Genomic DNA, 18476 nt, shown 5'->3' with positions numbered 1-18476 from the left:
ACATATCAGTTGAATTTGTATCTAAAAGAGTTTCACTAAAAAGTTCTGTATGTTTGAGTGAGCTTGTTGAATGGGCCTCAAAGGAGCTGAATAGGTGGAGAACTGGACGATTCATAGAGGGATTCCCAAGTGTCAGCTTGTATAGATCAATGGACCTTTTCTCTCAGCTAGTTTTCCCCAGAGAGATAATCCAAACACCTGCCTGTAGGTTATGAGACTGGAGGCAACATTCTTGGCACTGAATGGGGTTCATATTTCAGTGTGTAGACTCTTCTTTATCCTCATATTTTCACTCCAGCACCCCATTTCTGCTCCCAGCCATACCCAGCTCCTTAGCATCTTTGTTTCAAGCCCTCCAGGGAGTAAACTTCCAGCCAACTGCCAGGAAAGGAGAAGAGTAACTCCTCATAGGGGACAGGGCAGGGAATCCAGTACTTATTCCAGCACAGACTTATGAGCACCCTCTCGTTTCAGTCTTGCCTGCATCCCTGTCTTCAGAGGTACCTTCAGTTCCCATTCCTTTCTGAAATTCTTATTTCTGGTTGGGCTGTCCCCTTGCAAGCATTGGGCAGAACACAGAAAGCTGACAACTCAATCAGTTATTATTCATCCATATAATTTTCTCTGTCCAAAATGTTGATATTGCTCATCTGTTGTTTTATCATTTAGGTGTTTTTATTTTTTGTCCTTATTTACATGTTTTTTAATTCTTTTACTGTGATTTTAGTGTGATTTGTGGAGGGATTGGAGAAAAGCTTGTACATTCAATCTGCCATTTTTAATTGGAACTCTGTACTTATTTTATTTTATTTACTTTTTTGGAGATAGGGTCTCGCTCTGTTGCCCATGCTGGAGTGCAGTGGTGCAAACATGGCTCGCTGCAGCCTCAATATTCCAGGCTTAAGTGATCCTCCACCACAGCCTCCTGAGTAGCTGGGAGTACAGGTGCATGCCACCACACCTGGCTACTTTTAACATTTTTTGTAGAGATGGGGTCTCGCTATGTTGCTCAGAGTGGTCTCTACACATTTTTCAAAGGCTTTGACACATGTTATCAAATTACCTACCAGAAAGATCTTGCCTCTACATTCCCACCAAAAGTCTTTACCCCACATAATTCCTGACCAATACTGGATAATACATATTCAAATATTTATAAGAATACTTGAAAGCGTTTTTTTAAAAAATTCAGGATGCTATCCATTGTGTACCCAACTATAAATTATATTCAGTTGTATTTCTAGATTAACTTCTAACATCTTTTCAATAGAAAACCTCAACCTCTAGAATGCAACCTCTGGGAGCAAAGAGCAAAGATCTGTCTTTCCTGCCCACAACTATAAATTGCCATCTTCTGGGACAGTGTTGGCCACTCAGCAGGCACTCAGTAAATAATTGTTGAGTAAATGCATTAAGAATGAAGGGGAGGTGCCATGGCCAGCTGTGTCCAAGGGGAATGCCTGTGCCCCCTCCTGTTGCCTGTTGGGGTCCTCTTCTTAGGTGACTTGTTTTTCACCTGGGATTGGCTTTTCTACTGTGTTAAATCTTAGAGGTCTTTTTCTCTCCGTGTGAAACTTCAGAATGACAGCCTCAGGCTGAAATGCACCTACAGACATTTGTTTGACCCTCACAACATTGAAAAACAAGGGAGGAGAGGCCAGGCCCAGTGGCTCACACCTGGAATCCCAGAACTTTGGGAAGCCAAGGAAGGAGGATTGTTTGAGCCTAGGAGTTTGAGACCAGCCTGGGCAATACAGTAAGACCCTGTCTATACAAAAAATTAAAAATATAAAAATTTTAAATAAATAAGCAAGGGTGGGGGAAGGAGATTTCACATAAAACCTGCAGCTTGGGTTGGGCGCGGTGGCTCACACCTGTAATCCCAGCACTTTGGGAGGCCGAGGCCGGTGGATCACGAGGTCAAGTGTTCGAGACCAGCCTAGCCAACATAGTGAAACCCCGTGTCTACTAAAAAATAAAAAATACACAAAAAATTAGCCGGGCATGATGGCAGGCGCCTGTAATCCCAGCTTCTCGGGAGGCTGAGGCAGGAGAATTGCTTGAACCCAGGAGGTGGAGGTTGCAGCGAGCTGAGATCATGCCACTATACTCCAGCCTGGGCGACAGAGCGAGACCCTGTCTCAAAAAAAAAAAAAAAATCTGCAGCTCTCTGGCTTCTTTTGGAAGATGTAGCAGGGCTGGACTATCTATCTGGGTTGGATAACATCACTGCGAGCTGGGTAATGATGCCCCTTTAGTTGGGCATATGATCTCGATTTACTGCTGTGCCTTCCTGTCCCACATCATCCATTTCTGTGACCTGTTTTGACCCTGGAGACACTGGAGCTTTTGGCTTCAGCTTTAGAAAGTCCAAACTATGCAGAAGTGGTGGTGGTGGTGGTTCATGGGGTTTTGGGGATCATTCTGACTTTTTGGTAAGAAGAGAACAACTTGTAAGTTTTATACTACCTAGTAAGTCCCATCTCGTTCCCTAGGTGAGTCTTCCTCACACTCACCTTTCAGAGTTTATGGTCGATCTAGTTTAAACAACTGTTGGGAGACACTTATACAAGAATATTTTCACATTTCTGCACAGTTCAGGCTTTCTAAGCAAAAAACACTAGGAAACTAAGTTAAAAGATGACTGAATGGCAGAAACGCCTCCGAAGTTAGTGTATTGCTCCAGAGAAATTTAGAGACTGATTTTCCCAAAAGCTGTTTGCTTATATTCTAGGGTAATAAAACATAGAGTCACCTTTCTCCTGGAGGCATTTGCTTACAATTCATAGTAAAGTGCTCTCTCCTTCTCTGGAGGGAAAGATGGGCTAAAGTGCCACCACCCAATATACCACCTGAGTCTCATCATTCCAGAGCTCCCTCCTGTGATGCAGCTCTGCCAGCTGTGCAGGTCAACACCCGGCTCTCATCACATTGCCCTGTGAGGAACTGGGTTGTGGGGAACTGGCATTACAATGTTCTGTGAGTGATAAATGGTCTGCTCTCTGGTCCAGAGATCTCAGGTTTTCTGTCAGAATAGAGATATAAATATAAAACAGCAACCCCTGCTAGTGGCAGCAGCCTGAAGTTTTGTGTGATGATTCCACCTCTGTGTGAGTTCCACAGGGGAAACCTCCAATTTCTACAACTTTTCCTCAGACCCCTTAGCATCTGTATTACTCCATCCCCAGACTCTGGCTTGAGACTGTTTTCTCTCTACTACTAAGAATATCCAGTTATTGTTTTTCTTGTTGTAGAGTTTTCGACCTCTCGTATGAAGTACAGTGGCCGAAGCATCGAGGTAAGATTAGTGCTAGCGTTTTTGACTTGAGAATTAAAACCAAACAACTCTATCCATTAATTTAGAACCAAATCCTCAGCAATTACACTTGACCCTTCAACAATGCAGGGGGTAGGGTCACTGATGTCCCCAACACAGTCAAAAATCCACACATAAGCTTTGATTCCCCCAAAACTTAGCTACTAATAGCCTACTGGTTGTTTTGTTTTGTTTTGTTTTGTTTTTTGAGACAGAGTCTCACTCTGTCACCCAGGCTAGAGTGCAGTGGTGCAATCTCGGCTCACTGCAAGCTCCGCCTCCCGGGTTCACGCCATTCTTCTGCCTCAGCCTCCCGAGTAGCTGGGACTACACGCACCCGCCACCACGCCCAGCTAATTTTTTGTATTTTGAGTAGAGACGGGGTTTCTCCATGTTAGCCAGGATGGTCTCGATCTCCTGACCTCGTGATCCGCCCGCCTCGGCCTCCCAAAGTGCTGGGTGTTCTGTTTTGTTTTGTTTAGAGACAGGGTCTCGCTATGTTGGCCACGTTGGTCTTGAACTGCTGGCCTCAAGCAATACTCCCCCTTAGCCTCCCAAAGTGCTAGGGTTACAGATGTTAGCCACCGCACATGGCTGCAGTAGCCTACTGTTGACCAGAGCCTTATAGATAAAATAAACAGTTGATTAACACACATTTTGTGTTATATGTATTATATGCTGTATTCTTACAATAAAGCCAAGAAAATAAAATGTTATTAAGAAAATCATAAGGGGCCAGGTGTGGTGGCTCACGCCTTAATCCCAGCACTTTGGGAGGCCAAGGCGGGTGGTTCACGAGGTCAAGAGATCGAAACCATCCTGGCCAACATGGTGAAACTCCGTCTCTACTAAAATACAAAACATTAGCTGGGCATGGTGGCGGGTGCCTGTAGTCCCAGCTACTCGGGAGGCTGAGGCAGGAGAATTGCTTGAACCTGGAAGGTGGAGGTTGCAGTGACCCGACATCATGCCACCGGACTCCAGCCTGGCAACAGAGCAAGACTCCGTCTCAAAAATAAAACAAACAAACAAACAAACAAAAAAACAAAAAAAGAAAATCATAAGGAAGAGAAAATATATTTACTCTTCATTAAGTGGAAGTGGATCACCATAAAGGTCTTCATCCTCACTGTCTTCATGTTGAATAGGCTGAGGACGAGGAGGAACAGGAGGGCTTGGTCGTGCTGTCACAGAGGTAGCAGAGGAGGAAGAAAACCCACATATAAGTGGACTTGCGTAGTTTGAAGCCCTGTTGTTCAAGGGTCAACTGTATTTCTTGGAAAAACAACAACTCACATATAGTTCCTAGAGTAGCAAATCGTTCCTGGGGAAATTATGCCTTGCCATGTGCAGTGCTTTTCTGGAGTGTTTCTGTTCTTTACATAATGAGCTGAGTAGCTCCCTTAGACATTTTTTTTTTTTTTTTTGAGACAGAGTCTCACTCTGTTGCCCAGGCTGGAGTGCAGTTGGCACAATCTCGGCTCACTGCAACCACCACCTCCTGGGTTCAAGCGTTTCTCCTGCCTCAGCCTCCCGAGTAGCTGGGATTACAGGCACCTGCCACCACACCCAGCTAATTTTTGTATTTTTAGTAGAGATGGGGTTTCACCATGTTGGTCAGGTGGGTCTCGAACTCCTGACCTTGAGTGATCCGACTGCCTCGGCCTCCCAAAGTGCTGGGATTACAGGTGTGAGCCACCGCGCCTGGCCAGACATATTTTAATTTGTCTTCTTTCAACCTATTTAGAAATTAGGCAATTCTTTTCTTTCCCCCAGTGGTGGAAAGATTTTCCTAGCTGTCTAATTTATAAGTTTTTGGAAAGATATTTGCAATTCTTAGTTTCTCAACTACCTGACCCTTCTTTTCCTATGAGCCTTTGAGAAATACTTATGCATAGGTACTGCTTAGCATTGCAAAAGGAGTTTATTGACCTAAAAAATTGTAATGGCTGTTACTAGGCAGATGGTTAAGCACTGGATGAATCTGCCTTTATGTCCTAAGTCATTTTTGAGAAATGGGGAAAATCATCTAGACAGTAACACTGGGGTCTACACTACATCTCATCTACTTTTAATGCCTAAGTTTCTAGAGTCAGGTTCCATTTCCTTCCTTCTTACACACAGGTGGCAATAGAATGAAAATTAAACATACATTTCTCAATTACTACCCATGACCCATGCCTATAAATATTGTGATATAAATGGGTATTGAATCTGTATACACAGGAAAAGACCACAATGAAAAGAAGCATAAAGTTAAGGAGTTTATAGCTTACTGCCCGCAAAGTTTAATATTATACATTGGGTTACACTGACCTCTACAGGATGATAATAAAAACTAGCTTAGTTTGAAACTAGAGGGCAAAGGAGAAAGGAAAGCCATCCATTTGCCTGTCATCCACAAAAATGAAATTTTGTACATTTCATTCACAAACTAATTCAGCAAAACGATGGTGAGTAGTTGTGTTTCGGATATGAATTCTGAGTTAGTCAATAACTGACAATTTTTGAGGTATTTTAACAGCAATTTTAAACTGTTTTCAGTGGGATTTCAAAAATCTTAAATCAATTCTATGGAAAGTAAAAAGAAAAAAGAAGAGAAATAAAATGCTTCTTATCTTAAATTTTTACCATTTACATTATAGGGCCTTCATTTAAAAATATATAACCATGAATATTTACATCTATAATAATCCTGGTTTTAAAACGTGTTGTTTTAAATTGGTTCTAAAAAAAAATTGGGAATGAGGTTTTAATTTTAAAAATTGTGATCTTTCCAGGCATAGTGGCTCATGCCTGTAATTCCAGCATTTTGGGAGGCAGAAGTGGGAGGATTGCTTGAGGCCAGGAGTTTGAGACCAGCCTGGGCAACATAGAGAGACCTTGTCTCTACTAAAATTTAAACATTAGCCGAGCATAGTGGCACATGCCTGTAGTCCCAGCTACTTGGGAGGCTGAGGTGGGAGGATCGCTTGAGCCCAGGAAGTCAAGGCTGCAGTGAGCTGTGATTATGCCACTGCACCCCAGCCTGGGTGACAGAGTGAGATCTTGTCTCAAGAAGAAAAAAAAGAATTGTGATCTCCAGGATAGCTTTGAACTTTAAAAGCCTTCCTTAAGAGGACATTATAATCTCTTTAGACTACTTTAAACGAGTTAGTGTGATATTTATATATGTTTCTGCATTCACAGCTTTTTCTGTCTTCCTTTTAGTTCCTTCTGCCACCACTGTCACTCTTGCCCACGCGATCTGGTGTCCTTACTATCCCTCAAAATCACAAGTTTCCAAAAGAAAAAGAAAGAAACATTCCAAGCCTCACATCTTTTGTGCCTAAGCTCTCAGTGTCTGTTCGTCAATCTGATGACCTCAGCCCATCAAACAAGCCTCCGGGAGCCCTAGTTAAGTCGTTGATGGATCCAACTCTCAGGTCTTCTGATGGCTTCATTTGGTCAAGAAACATGTGCTCTTTTCCTAAGACTAACCATCACAGACAATGCCTGGAGAAGGAGGAGAACTGGAAATCCAAGGAAATAGAAGAATGTAACAAAATTGAAATCACTGACTTTGAAAAAGGGCAGTCTTTGGTGTCTTTTGAGAATTTGAAGGAAGGCAATATTCCTGAAGATAGGGAAGAGGATATTGACTGCCATGGTAGTAAAACGCGAAAACCTGAAGAAGAGAACTCTCAATATCTTTCATCAAGAAAGAATGAGAATTCAGTAGCCAAAAACTATGAACAAGATCCAGAAATAGTATGTACCATTCCAAGCAAGTTCCAAGAAACCCAGCATTCAGAAATAACTCCAAGCCAGGATGAAGAGATGAGAAATAATAAAGCTGCTTCAAAAAGAGCTTCATTACATACAAATGAAGCAATGGAACCAAACAATATTTTAGAAGAGTGTACTGTACTTAAAAGCTTATCCAGTGTAGTCTTTGATGACCCCATTGATAAACTCCCAGAAGGTTGTAGCAGCATGGAGACAAACATAAAAATATCAATAGCAGAAAGAGCCAAACCAGAAATGAGTAGGATGGTGCCTCTTATCCACATCACCTTCCCTGTGGATGGAAGCCCCAAGGAACCAGTGATAGCCAAACCAAGCCTCCAAAAAAGAAAGGGAACCATTCATAACAACCATAGTGTCAACATACCTGTACACCAAGAAAATGACAAGCATAAGATGAATTCCCATAGGAGTAAGTTGGATTCAAAGACCAAGACAAGTAAGAAGACACCTCAGAATTTCGTGATTTCTACTGAAGGTCCCATTAAGCCTACCATGCGTAAAACCAGCATAAAAACACAAATTTTCCCGGCTTTGGGACTTGTTGACCCCAGGCCTTGGCAATTGCCCAGGTTTCAAAAGAAAATGCCACAGATAGCAAAGAAGCAATCAACTCACCGGACTCAGAAACCCAAAAAGCAATCATTTCCTTGCATCTGTAAAAATCCAGGAATACAGAAGTCATATGTTCCTCTCTCTGTTCAACCGACAGAGCCAAGACTAAATTACCTAGATCTTAAGTATAGTGATATGTTCAAAGAAATCAATTCAACTGCTAATGGACCTGGAATCTATGAAATGTTTGGGACCCCTGTTTATTGTCATGTGCGAGAGACTGAAAGGGATGAAAACAAGTATTACCGTGAGATATGTTCGGCTCCATCAGGCAGACGTATCACCAATAAATGTCGATCTTCACACAGTGAGAGGAAGAGCAATATCAGAACAAGACTTTCTCAGAAAAAAACACATATGAAATGCCCAAAGACTTCATTTGGCATTAAACAAGAGCACAAAGTCTTAATTTCTAAAGAAAAGAGTTCCAAGGCTGTACATAGCAACCTACATGACATTGAAAATGGTGTTGGTATTTCAGAACCAGACTGGCAGATAAAGTCTTCAGGAAATGAGTTTCTATCTTCCAAAGATGAAATTCATCCCATGAACTTGGCTCAGACACCTGAGCAGTCCATGAAACAGAATGAATTCCCTCCTGTCTCAGATTTATCCATTGTTGAAGAAGTTTCTATGGAAGAGTCTACTGGTGATAGAGACATTTCTAACAATCAAATACTCACCACAAGCCTCAGAGATCTGCAAGAACTTGAAGAGCTACATCACCAGATCCCATTTATCCCTTCAGAAGACAGCTGGGCAGTGCCCAGTGAGAAGAATTCTAACAAGTATGTACAGCAAGAAAAGCAGAATACAGCATCTCTTAGTAAAGTAAATGCCAGCAGAATTTTAACTAATGATCTAGAGTTTGATAGTGTTTCAGATCACTCTAAAACACTTACAAATTTCTCTTTCCAAGAAAAACAAGAAAGTGCATCTTCCCAGACATATCAATATTGGGTACATTATTTGGATCATGGTAGTTTAGCAAATAAGTCAATCACATATCAAATGTTTGGAAAAACCTTAAGTGGCACAAATTCAATTTCCCAAGAAATTATGGACTCTGTAAATAATGAAGAATTGACAGATGAACTGTTAGGTTGTCTAGCTGCAGAATTATTAGCTCTTGATGAGAAAGATAACAACTCTTGCCAAAAAATGGCAAATGAAACAGATCCTGAAAACCTAAATCTTGTCCTCAGATGGAGAGGAAGTACCCCAAAAGAAATGGGCAGAGAGACAACAAAAGTCAAAATACAGGTTGGTATAATTAGAATCCAAGATTCATTGGGGTGGGAAGGACCTCAGAGACAATCTGGTTCAAACCCCTTATTTTCAAATGAGGAATTATAAACCCTAAACAATTAAATAGTTTTTTCAAGGTCTCACTGTTTGATCACAAGGTTGGAATTCAGGTCTTCTGACCCCCAGGCTAAGATGTTTTCATTATATTGACTCCCTTCTGGAATTTAGCTAGCTTGACATTGCAATGAAATCAGTTTGGTTAAATTAATTTAGCAAAACCATTCAAATAGGTCAGTATTTTATTCAATGATGACATTTTCAATCAACAGCATATCATTTCCAACTATCAGCAGATACATAATTATAGGCAAGACATTGCTCTAGGTATGTGAGATAGAAAGAAATGAACATGGCTCCAGAAGTGGCTCACCATTTTGTTCATAGGAAGACATGAAATGTACATTTATCAGAGCCCCTACACCTGAGCATTTGCTCTCAGATGATTCACTACTTTAATGCAAAATTATTATTGATGCCTACTGTGCTTCTGGCAGTGGGCCAAGAACTAGGAGCATAGTGCTGTACAAGACTCGGCCATTGCTCTCATGGAAGTGTAAGCAAAAATCCTGAAATAAGATTTTTAAAAATTTTGTTTGGCATGAGAGTTGGCATGGAGTGGGGAAGAAGATCAACACATAGTCGGGTTTTCTTTGTTATCGTTTTCACTAAAGTACACAAGCCTCCCAAACTGAAATTTTAAAGACAGAAACAGTAGGTAAACTGAAATATTATTTATTGAACACTAACTCAGGTCATACTACACTATATCCACACTATATCAGGATCAGGAATAATTTTTTTTTGAGATGGAGTCTTGCTCTATTGCCCAGGCTGGAGCGCAGTGCTGCGATCTCGGCTTGCTGCAACCTCCACCTCCTGGGTTAAAGCGATTCTCCTGCCTCAGCCTCCCAAGTAGCTGGGATTACAGGCACTCACCACCACGCCTGGATAATTTTTGTATTTTTAGTAGAGACGGGATTTCACCATCTTGGCCAGGCTGGTCTTGGAACTCCTGACCTCGTGATCCACCTTCCTCGGCCTCCCAAAGTGCTGGGATTACAGGCGTGAGCCACGGCGCCCAGCCAGGAATAATTATTTTAAATAATTATTGGTCAGAAGAACATACAAGGTAAATAATTATCCCGTAGCTTCCTGGACTATTTGCTAGAGATACTAGCAAATAGTATCTCTTCCTGCAAGTCTGGCTTGTGGATGGTAAACTGGCTTCCTGTTTTGGTTACTGTAGATAATGGGTTGATTTCCTGGGTTGGTTGCTGCACATTGTAGGTCAGAGTTCTATTTTTATATATGATCTGGCCATTGTTGGTTTGTATGTTATCTCTCAGTACATATGTGTATGTATATATATGATATATATGTGTGCATGATATATATTTGTTTATGTGTGTGTACATTTGTGTGAACACATATGTGAATATGTGTGTATGAGTTTGTGTGTCTCTATGTGTGTGTCCAGCTCTGTGTATGTTTCTCTTTCTGAACTTGTCTGTGTTTAGGAGCAAGCTGACCATGATAATGGGAATTTTGAGGAGAGAGTTGAGGTTGGGGGCTGAGGAGATGGCACACACTAACATATTCTGTCATGATAGGGACCTTGTGAAAGATGATTCTCAAAAGACAGTGGTTAGTAGCTGCAGGCCTATGTGGGGCCTGAGATGAACAGGACTAAGATCTCCTCCTATAAAATATGCAGAGCAAGATGTGGTTTTAAAATGTGTATAATTAACAAGGCTGAAGTTCACAACTAAGATACACTATGTGGTCATTTGGGGGAATGATGTGTCTCTAGAAGTTACCTGTAAGAGTGGCCACAGACAGGAACATTTGAAAAGAAGACTTTACTCTCACCCCTTTCTCTCCATCCCAGTGACTTGGTTTAATGGTCATCTTTCCTTTTGTCTCATTCTTCCAGAGGCATAGTAGTGGGCTCAGGATATATGACAGGGAGGAGAAATTTCTCATCTCAAATGAAAAGAAGATATTTTCTGAAAATAGTTTAAAGTCTGAAGAACCTATCCTATGGACCAAGGGTGAGATTCTTGGAAAGGGAGCCTACGGCACAGTAAGTTAAACTGGAAACTTGAAATCAGCACTCCCCACCCCTCCACAGTCCCTCCCTCCACCCCTCCCACTCCCCCAGTCATCCTCCCTGCTTCCTCTGGCAAGCACTCTTTTACTTAGAACTCTTTCAGTTGGAAGTAACAGAAAATCCAACCACTGAGGGAAAGGACAGTTACTGCTTTATCCGACTGAAAGGTCTGGAATAGGTCTGGCTCTGGGTCCAGGTGGCTTCAGGGATCAGACAATGTCATCAGGATCTGGTCTCTCTCTCTCTTTGCCTGGCTTTTTCTCAGGCACATATAGTGACTCAATGGCCACTGCATTTCTAACCTCTCATCCTCCCAGGTTCAAGTCCAATGGGAAAGAAATATCTTCCTTCAACAGCTGAATATGTTACTGGAAGTTTGGAGAATCATTACTAGATGGCAAAAACAAAAGATGTTCCTTCCATTTTGTGAACTGCATAAGAGATCTTGGGGGGTGGGCGATGAAGAGAGGTGGGTACAAACATACAGTCAGAAGAAATAAGTTCTAGTGTTTGATAACACAGTAGGGTGACTATAGTTAACAACAATATATTGTGTATTTCCAATTAGCTAGAAGATTGAAATGCCCCCAACACAAAGAAAATGACAAATGTTTGAGGTGATGGATGTCCTAAACACACTGTCTTGATCATTACACATTCTATGCATGTATTAATATATCAGATGTGCCTCTTAAATATGTACAAACATTATATATCTAAACCCTAGCACTTTAGATAGTTATTTACATAGACGAGTAAAGAAAAGGCTGGCCCCCAAATAAGACTTGTGCTGTCTCCAGATGGGGACATTTCAGAAATCAGTGAGAAGACAGGAAGACACAAAACCACTGAGATTACATCACAAGGGTGATTTCCAGGGCCTGTCTCCTTCTCACTCCAGAGAGCTTGGGAGCTGAACTAGCTCTATTTTACATATTATCAGGAGCTTTTCCAAACCACCATCTCATGTAGTCATCATAGAAATCTGGGAGGCAGGCCAGGTGTGGTGGCTTTCACCTGTAATCCCAGAACTTTGGGAGGCCGAGGCGGGTGGATCACTTGAGGTCAGGAGTTCGAGACTAGACTGGCCATATGGTAAAACCCCGTCTCTACTAAAAATACAAAAATTAGCCAGGTGTGGTGGCACAGACCTGTAATCCCAGCTACTCAGGAGGCTGAGGCATGAGAATTGCTTGAACCCTGGGGCAGAGGTTGCAGTGAGCCCAGATCACACCACTGCACTCCAGCCTGGGCGACAGAGCGAGACCCTGTCTCCAAAAAAAAGAAAAAAAGAAAAAAATCTGTGAGGCAGCCTGGGCAACATAGAGAGACCTCGTCTCCACAAAAATACTTTAAAAATTAGCCTAGTGTGGTGGTACATGCCTGTAGTCCCAGCTACTCAGGACACTGAGGCAGGAGGATCGCTTGAGCCCAGGAGTTTGAGGCTGCAGTGAGATATGATCAGGGCCACTGCACTCCAGCCTGGGTGACAGAGAGAGACTCTGTCTCCAAAAAAAAAAAAAAAAAAAAAAGAAAGAAAGAAAAAGGTAGCACGGTGGTTCTACAAAAAGTACACACACACAATTAGCCAGGTGTGGTGGCACACACCTATGATCCTAGCTACGAGCTGCTCAGGAGGCTGAGGTAGGAGGATTGCTTGAACCCAGGAGGTTGAGCCTGCAATGAGCTGTGATTGTGCCAATGCACTCCAGCCTGGGCAACAGAGTGAGACCCTGTCTAAAAACAAACAAACAAACAAAAAAAAGAAACGAAAAGAAATCTGTGAGGCAAGTATTGTTATCTCAGTTTTACAGATGAGAAAAACTGAAGTCAAAAGATTACACATTTATCCCAAGTTATATAGCTGGGGAAAGATGAAGCCAGGATTCTAGCCAATTCAAGCCACTTGACTTTAAGCCAATATGACATCCATCCACCATGTTTCTCATACCCATCTTGGCTCCACTGAAACACTGAATTTGCTTAAACACTTTGCATTTAGGAAGGGAGGTATCAACTTAGAGAAAGACAAGGGTTTAGAAAGAGAAGGGAAAGTCAAGTGTCACCTGAGGCATTTTGTGAATAAGTTATGTCATTAATTTAATAACAAGGTATTATTGATTTGCTTCTAGGTATACTGTGGTCTCACTAGTCAAGGACAGCTAATAGCTGTAAAACAGGTGGCTTTGGATACCTCTAATAAATTAGCTGCTGAAAAGGAATACCGGAAACTACAGGAAGAAGTAGATTTGCTCAAAGCACTGAAACATGTCAACATTGTGGCCTATTTGGGGACATGCTTGCAAGAGAACACTGTGAGCATTTTCATGGAGTTTGTTCCTGGTGGCTCAATCTCTAGTATTATAAACCGTTTTGGGCCATTGCCTGAGATGGTGTTCTGTAAATATACGAAACAAATTCTTCAAGGTGTTGCTTATCTCCATGAGAACTGTGTGGTACATCGCGATATCAAAGGAAATAATGTTATGCTCATGCCAACTGGAATAATAAAGCTGATTGACTTTGGCTGTGCCAGGCGTTTGGCCTGGGCAGGTTTAAATGGCACCCACAGTGACATGCTTAAGTCCATGCATGGGACTCCATATTGGATGGCCCCAGAAGTCATCAATGAGTCTGGCTATGGACGGAAATCAGATATCTGGAGCATTGGTTGTACTGTGTTTGAGATGGCTACAGGGAAGCCTCCACTGGCTTCCATGGACAGGATGGCCGCCATGTTTTACATCGGAGCACACCGAGGGCTGATGCCTCCTTTACCAGACCACTTCTCAGAAAATGCAGCAGACTTTGTGCGCATGTGCCTGACCAGGTAAGAAACTGAAAGCAAGAGGAGGAAGATAAATGCCCAGAGATTCCAAGTGGCAGACATTTCCCTTTCAATTTATGGCCCATTAAAAGCTCTGTTTTGGTTATGAAGTCAAGTAGACAGTGATTTTGTGCCGAAAGTAATCGTAATCAGTCATATTGGGTAATTGTGTTCATTGTTGTATCAGGGTATAGGAGGCAATGCTTCAAGTAGAAAGTGCCTCAATTAAATGTCTTATCAAGTTCTGTCAATACTTGCCCAAATCAATGGGTTTGCAAAATTTGTTAAAGATCTACTTATTTACCAATGAGACATCTTCCTAGGAACTGGCTAGGGTGAAATGACATCATCTTGCATTTAAAGTGAGGGGAAACATTTTGAGCCAAAGAAACAAATGTCTAATTGGAGATTTCAAGCGTCAAGTGGGGGAGTATTTGGTGAATCAGAAAAGCCTTAGAAAATTGCCTGTTTTCCTCTTCCTTATCTTCTCTCATATCTATGGAATTAAATTCTGGGTAAAATGTTAGAACTGTAACTGTAATGTAATGGAAATTAACTAGTGCTGTGATTTTCAAATTTTTAGCCAGGTACTCTCTGCTCATAGAAATCTTAAATCAAAGAATAAAATAAAAGCAGACAGATGGCTCTAGTTAAAGTGTGTATCCATGGGGCGGGGAAGAGTTAAGGAGTAGGGCTGTGGGTGCTGGAGCCCACTCTAGGATACTGCACAGCAGCCCCAAACCCACCTACCTAGCAAGGCTCAACTTTAATTGGAGGACAAGAAAGGCCTGAGACTCAAAGTCAATTTCCTGTCTTTCAAGGAAGTTTGCCTTCTTATCCCTAGATGAAAAACTCCAGTGTCCCACCTTTTAGCAAGCACATATGGCAACCCCCAACTCCCAGGGGGTTCATTTTGCCTTTCTGGATAAATCTTAGAATCTACAGGTCTCCCTCTCTGCCAATGAATGTGCCTCTCTTTCAGTCTCTGTCTCTCTCTCCCAGCACATGTGTATCAGCCTGTCCTGGCTGATTTCAGGATGATTACATGGGCCAGGGCAGGAATGCCACTCCAGGGGTACAGTTTTTGGCATTGCTAGATGCAGAGACCCCTTAGGTTTCCAGCGTGGATTTTGTGGACAGAGCCCCAGTCACTGAGCTGCCCACCCTCTCCAAAAAAAAAAAAAAAAAAAAAAAACCGCATAAATGTGTTGGAAAATCGTATAGACAAGTACTAGTTTGATATTGGTGTTAACTGTTAAAACTATTGTAGTTGCTTTGTTCTGAATTTAACAATTACCTATATTATTGACTCACAGCTAGAAACCACTTGTTATTCTCATTTTCTTTCAAGTTGTGATTAAATACACACAGACACACACACACACACACACACACACGAAGCACTTTAAAGAGAAAGGGTGGAATCTTCTTTTATGGCTCTCCTTTTGAACCGTTGCTTCATAAACTAAGCAATATACAATTCACACCACTAATAAAAATTAACAGGGTTATTGTGAAGGTTAAGTGAAATGGTGCATGTAAATTGCTTAGCAGAGTGTGGGGCACAAAATTAGGAGTTTACAGTTAATAATCATTAGGAAGAATATTAACATACCTTACCTAATTAGAGTCATATACAAGTATATAATTACCTCCTAAAATTCTATGGCAAAGACCCTGAGGACCCTAGCATCTCACCTGATATCAATAACAATACTCCTTGGAGATAGGGATATTCAGAAAATAAAGGGCGAGGCACTCTTAAAGATTCAGAAATAGAGATAATCAGGCATAGACTAGGGAAAGTCTAAAGAAAACAGAAATGAACTTGGGGAAGCTGAGAGAAATAAGCATGGAGGGGGTACTCCTATTGACAGATCAAGTTCTGGGAAGTCAGGCCAAGGAGTTTAGCTTTGTTGCAATAGGCAGTGAGGAGCAGGGGGCTGCAAAAGATTTGGGGTAGAAAAGGCCATAAAGAAAAGGGTCTTTGGGAAGGCAGGTCAGATGGCAATGTATTGAAGGGCCTGGGATGGATGTCGCTTGAGACTAGAAAGCTCTGCAGAAATCCAGAGCTTGGATGCTGATGGTGGTAGAAGCAGTGGGATTGTAAAGGATTCCAGAAAATTTCAGAGAAAAGGTGAATCAAGACTTGGTAATGGAGCAGAATGATAGGATTTCACGTTTTTGACTCTGGATAGTGGGAGAAATCACAGTTGTGAGAGAAGAACAGGGAGGCAGCTAAACCCTTCCCACCTCCTGTAAGGAGACATTTGAAGCTATGGAATTGCAGCTCAGGAAAGCAATTAAGATTGGAAGGACACATTTAAAAATAATTATAACAGCCAGGTGCAGTGGCTCATGCCTGTAATCCCAGCACTTAGGAAGGCCGAGGTGGGGGGATCACTTAAGCCCAGGAGTTCAAGATGGAGACCAACCTGGGCCACATGAAGAAACCCCATCTTTACAAAAAAATACAAAAATTAGCCAGGCATGGTGGTGTGTGCCTGTAGTCCCAGCTACTCAGGAGGCTGAGGTGAGAGGATGAGAGGATCGCTTGACCCCGGAAGTTGATGCTGCAGTGGGCTGAGATGGCACCACTGCACTCCAGCCTAAGGGACAGAGTGAGACTCTGTCTCAAAAAAAAAAAAAAAATCATTATAAGGTTGATTGCTACAGTCATAACAAAATTATGGGGCTGAGGAAAATATTTTGAAAATGCTCACAATGGAAGCTAACAGAAACGCATGGCATCAAGTCTAGCACATAACTGGAGAAGGGAAGGGAGGAAGGGAAGGGAGTTGCCCCAAGGTGTAAGAAGAAACAAGAGGACAGAGTGTCCCTAAGTCTAAGCAGAGGTAGTTTCAGGTAGGAGGGAGTAGTGAATGTTTCAAGTGCTACAGAAATGACAAACAGCTCATTAAATCTGGTTAATTTCAAGAGGGCAATTTCTATAGAGGAATGGGCCAAATGGTTAAGAATACAGGAGGGAAGTCACCGAGCTTAGCCTTGTTAGAGACATTTGGCAGAGACATTTAAAATGGGATGGGCCAGGCACAGTGGTCCACGCTTGTAATCCCAGCACTTTGGGAGGCTGAGGCAGAATAACTGATTGAGCCCAGGAGTTTGAGATCAGCCTGGGCAACATAGGGAGACCCTGTTTCTACAAAAAATTTAAAAATTAGCCGGGCGCGGTGGCTCACGCCAGTAATCCCAGCACTTTGGGAGGCCGAGGCGGGCGGATCACAAGGTCAGGAGATCAAGACCATCCTAGCTAACACGGTGAAACCCTGTCTCCACTAAAAATACAAAAAATTAGCCGGGTGTGGTGGCAGGCACCTGTAGTCCCAGCTACTCGGGAGGCTGAGGCAGGAAAATGGTGTGAACCCGGGAGGCAGAGCTTGCAGTGAGCCGAGATTGCTCCACTGCACTCCAGCCTGGGTGACAGAGCGAGACTTCATCTCAAAAAAAAAAAAAAAAAAAAAAAATTTAAAAATTAGCAAGTCATGGTGGTGTACACCTGTAGTCCCAGTGACTCAGAAGGCTGAGGTGGGAGGATCACTTGAGCCTGGAAGGTTGAGACCACAGTGAACCGTGATCATGCCACTGCACTCCAGCTTTGGCAACAGAATGAGACCCTGTCTCAAAAAAAAAAAAAAAAAAAGTGGGTGGGGGAGCGCTGGTAGCTAGAAATGGTATCCAGTTCAAGGAAAGGATTTTAAAGGAGAGAGATTTCTGCATATTTTAAAGGCAGGAGAAAGGGCCTCCAGATAGTGAAAGAATTTTTTTTTTTTTCCCGAGACGGAGTCTTGCTTTGTTACCCAGGCTGGAATGCAGTGGTGTGACCTTGGCTCACTGCAACCTCCGTCCATGGGTTCAAGCAATTCTCCTGTCTCAGCCTCCCAAGTAGATGGGACTACAGGCGCCTGCCACTGTGGCCAGCTGATGTTTTTGTTTTTTTAGTAGAGATGGGGTTTCACCATGTTGGCCAGGCTGGTCTTGAACTCCTGACCTCGTGATCCACCCACCTTAGCCTCCCAAAGTGCTGAGATTACAGGTGTGAGCCACTGTGCCTTGCTGGATTTTTTTTTTTTTTTTTTTTTTTTACTTTTGAAATGACACAAAATATAATACTTTTACACAAAATACTTTTAAGAGTATTTATTTCCATTTTCACCTGGAAAATGATCTGGTGGCCATTGTGCTTTCAAAATTATTGAAAGAGGAGGGGCTTCAAGATGGCTGACTAGAGGCATCTGGCACTTACTTCCTCCACAAAGAACTAAAATAGCAAGTAGATAAGCACATTTCAAATACAGCATCTGAGAGAGAACACTGGATTTCAACAGAGAAGTTACAGGAAACACCTGAGACATGGAAGAAAAGGAAAGGAAGGCAGTCAGTTTGGTTGAGATTGGCCGAGAGCCCAGAGAGCCTCCCTAGTGTGGGGAAAGGGTGAGAGATCCTCAGTGGTCCACATTCTCACAGTGAACTCCTGCAATCCTAGCCATGGGAGA

The 18476-nt window shown here is 42.4% G+C and overlaps 1 protein-coding gene across 4 annotated transcripts in view; it reads left to right on the top strand.

The window, feature by feature from the left end:
• Positions 1 to 18476, top strand: part of MAP3K19 (mitogen-activated protein kinase kinase kinase 19) — an 81553-nt gene that overhangs the window by 51117 nt on the left and 11960 nt on the right. For 2 of the 4 annotated variants that reach the window (XM_063791122.1, XM_525928.9), the window contains 4 exons: positions 3255 to 3298; positions 6527 to 8980; positions 10959 to 11108; positions 13268 to 13965. In XM_063791122.1, coding sequence (XP_063647192.1) covers positions 3255 to 3298; positions 6527 to 8980; positions 10959 to 11108; positions 13268 to 13965 — 3346 coding nt within the window. Of the gene's footprint in view, positions 1 to 3254; positions 3299 to 6526; positions 8981 to 10958; positions 11109 to 11452; positions 11605 to 13267; positions 14073 to 18476 lie in introns of those variants that run through there. The other 2 variants (XM_016949723.3, XM_063791123.1) reach the window with 2 other exon arrangements.

Source organism: Pan troglodytes, chromosome 13 (assembly GCF_028858775.2).
Source record: "Pan troglodytes isolate AG18354 chromosome 13, NHGRI_mPanTro3-v2.0_pri, whole genome shotgun sequence".
Taxonomy (NCBI): Eukaryota; Metazoa; Chordata; class Mammalia; order Primates; family Hominidae; genus Pan; species Pan troglodytes.
This window is presented reverse-complemented; position numbering and strand designations above follow the sequence as displayed.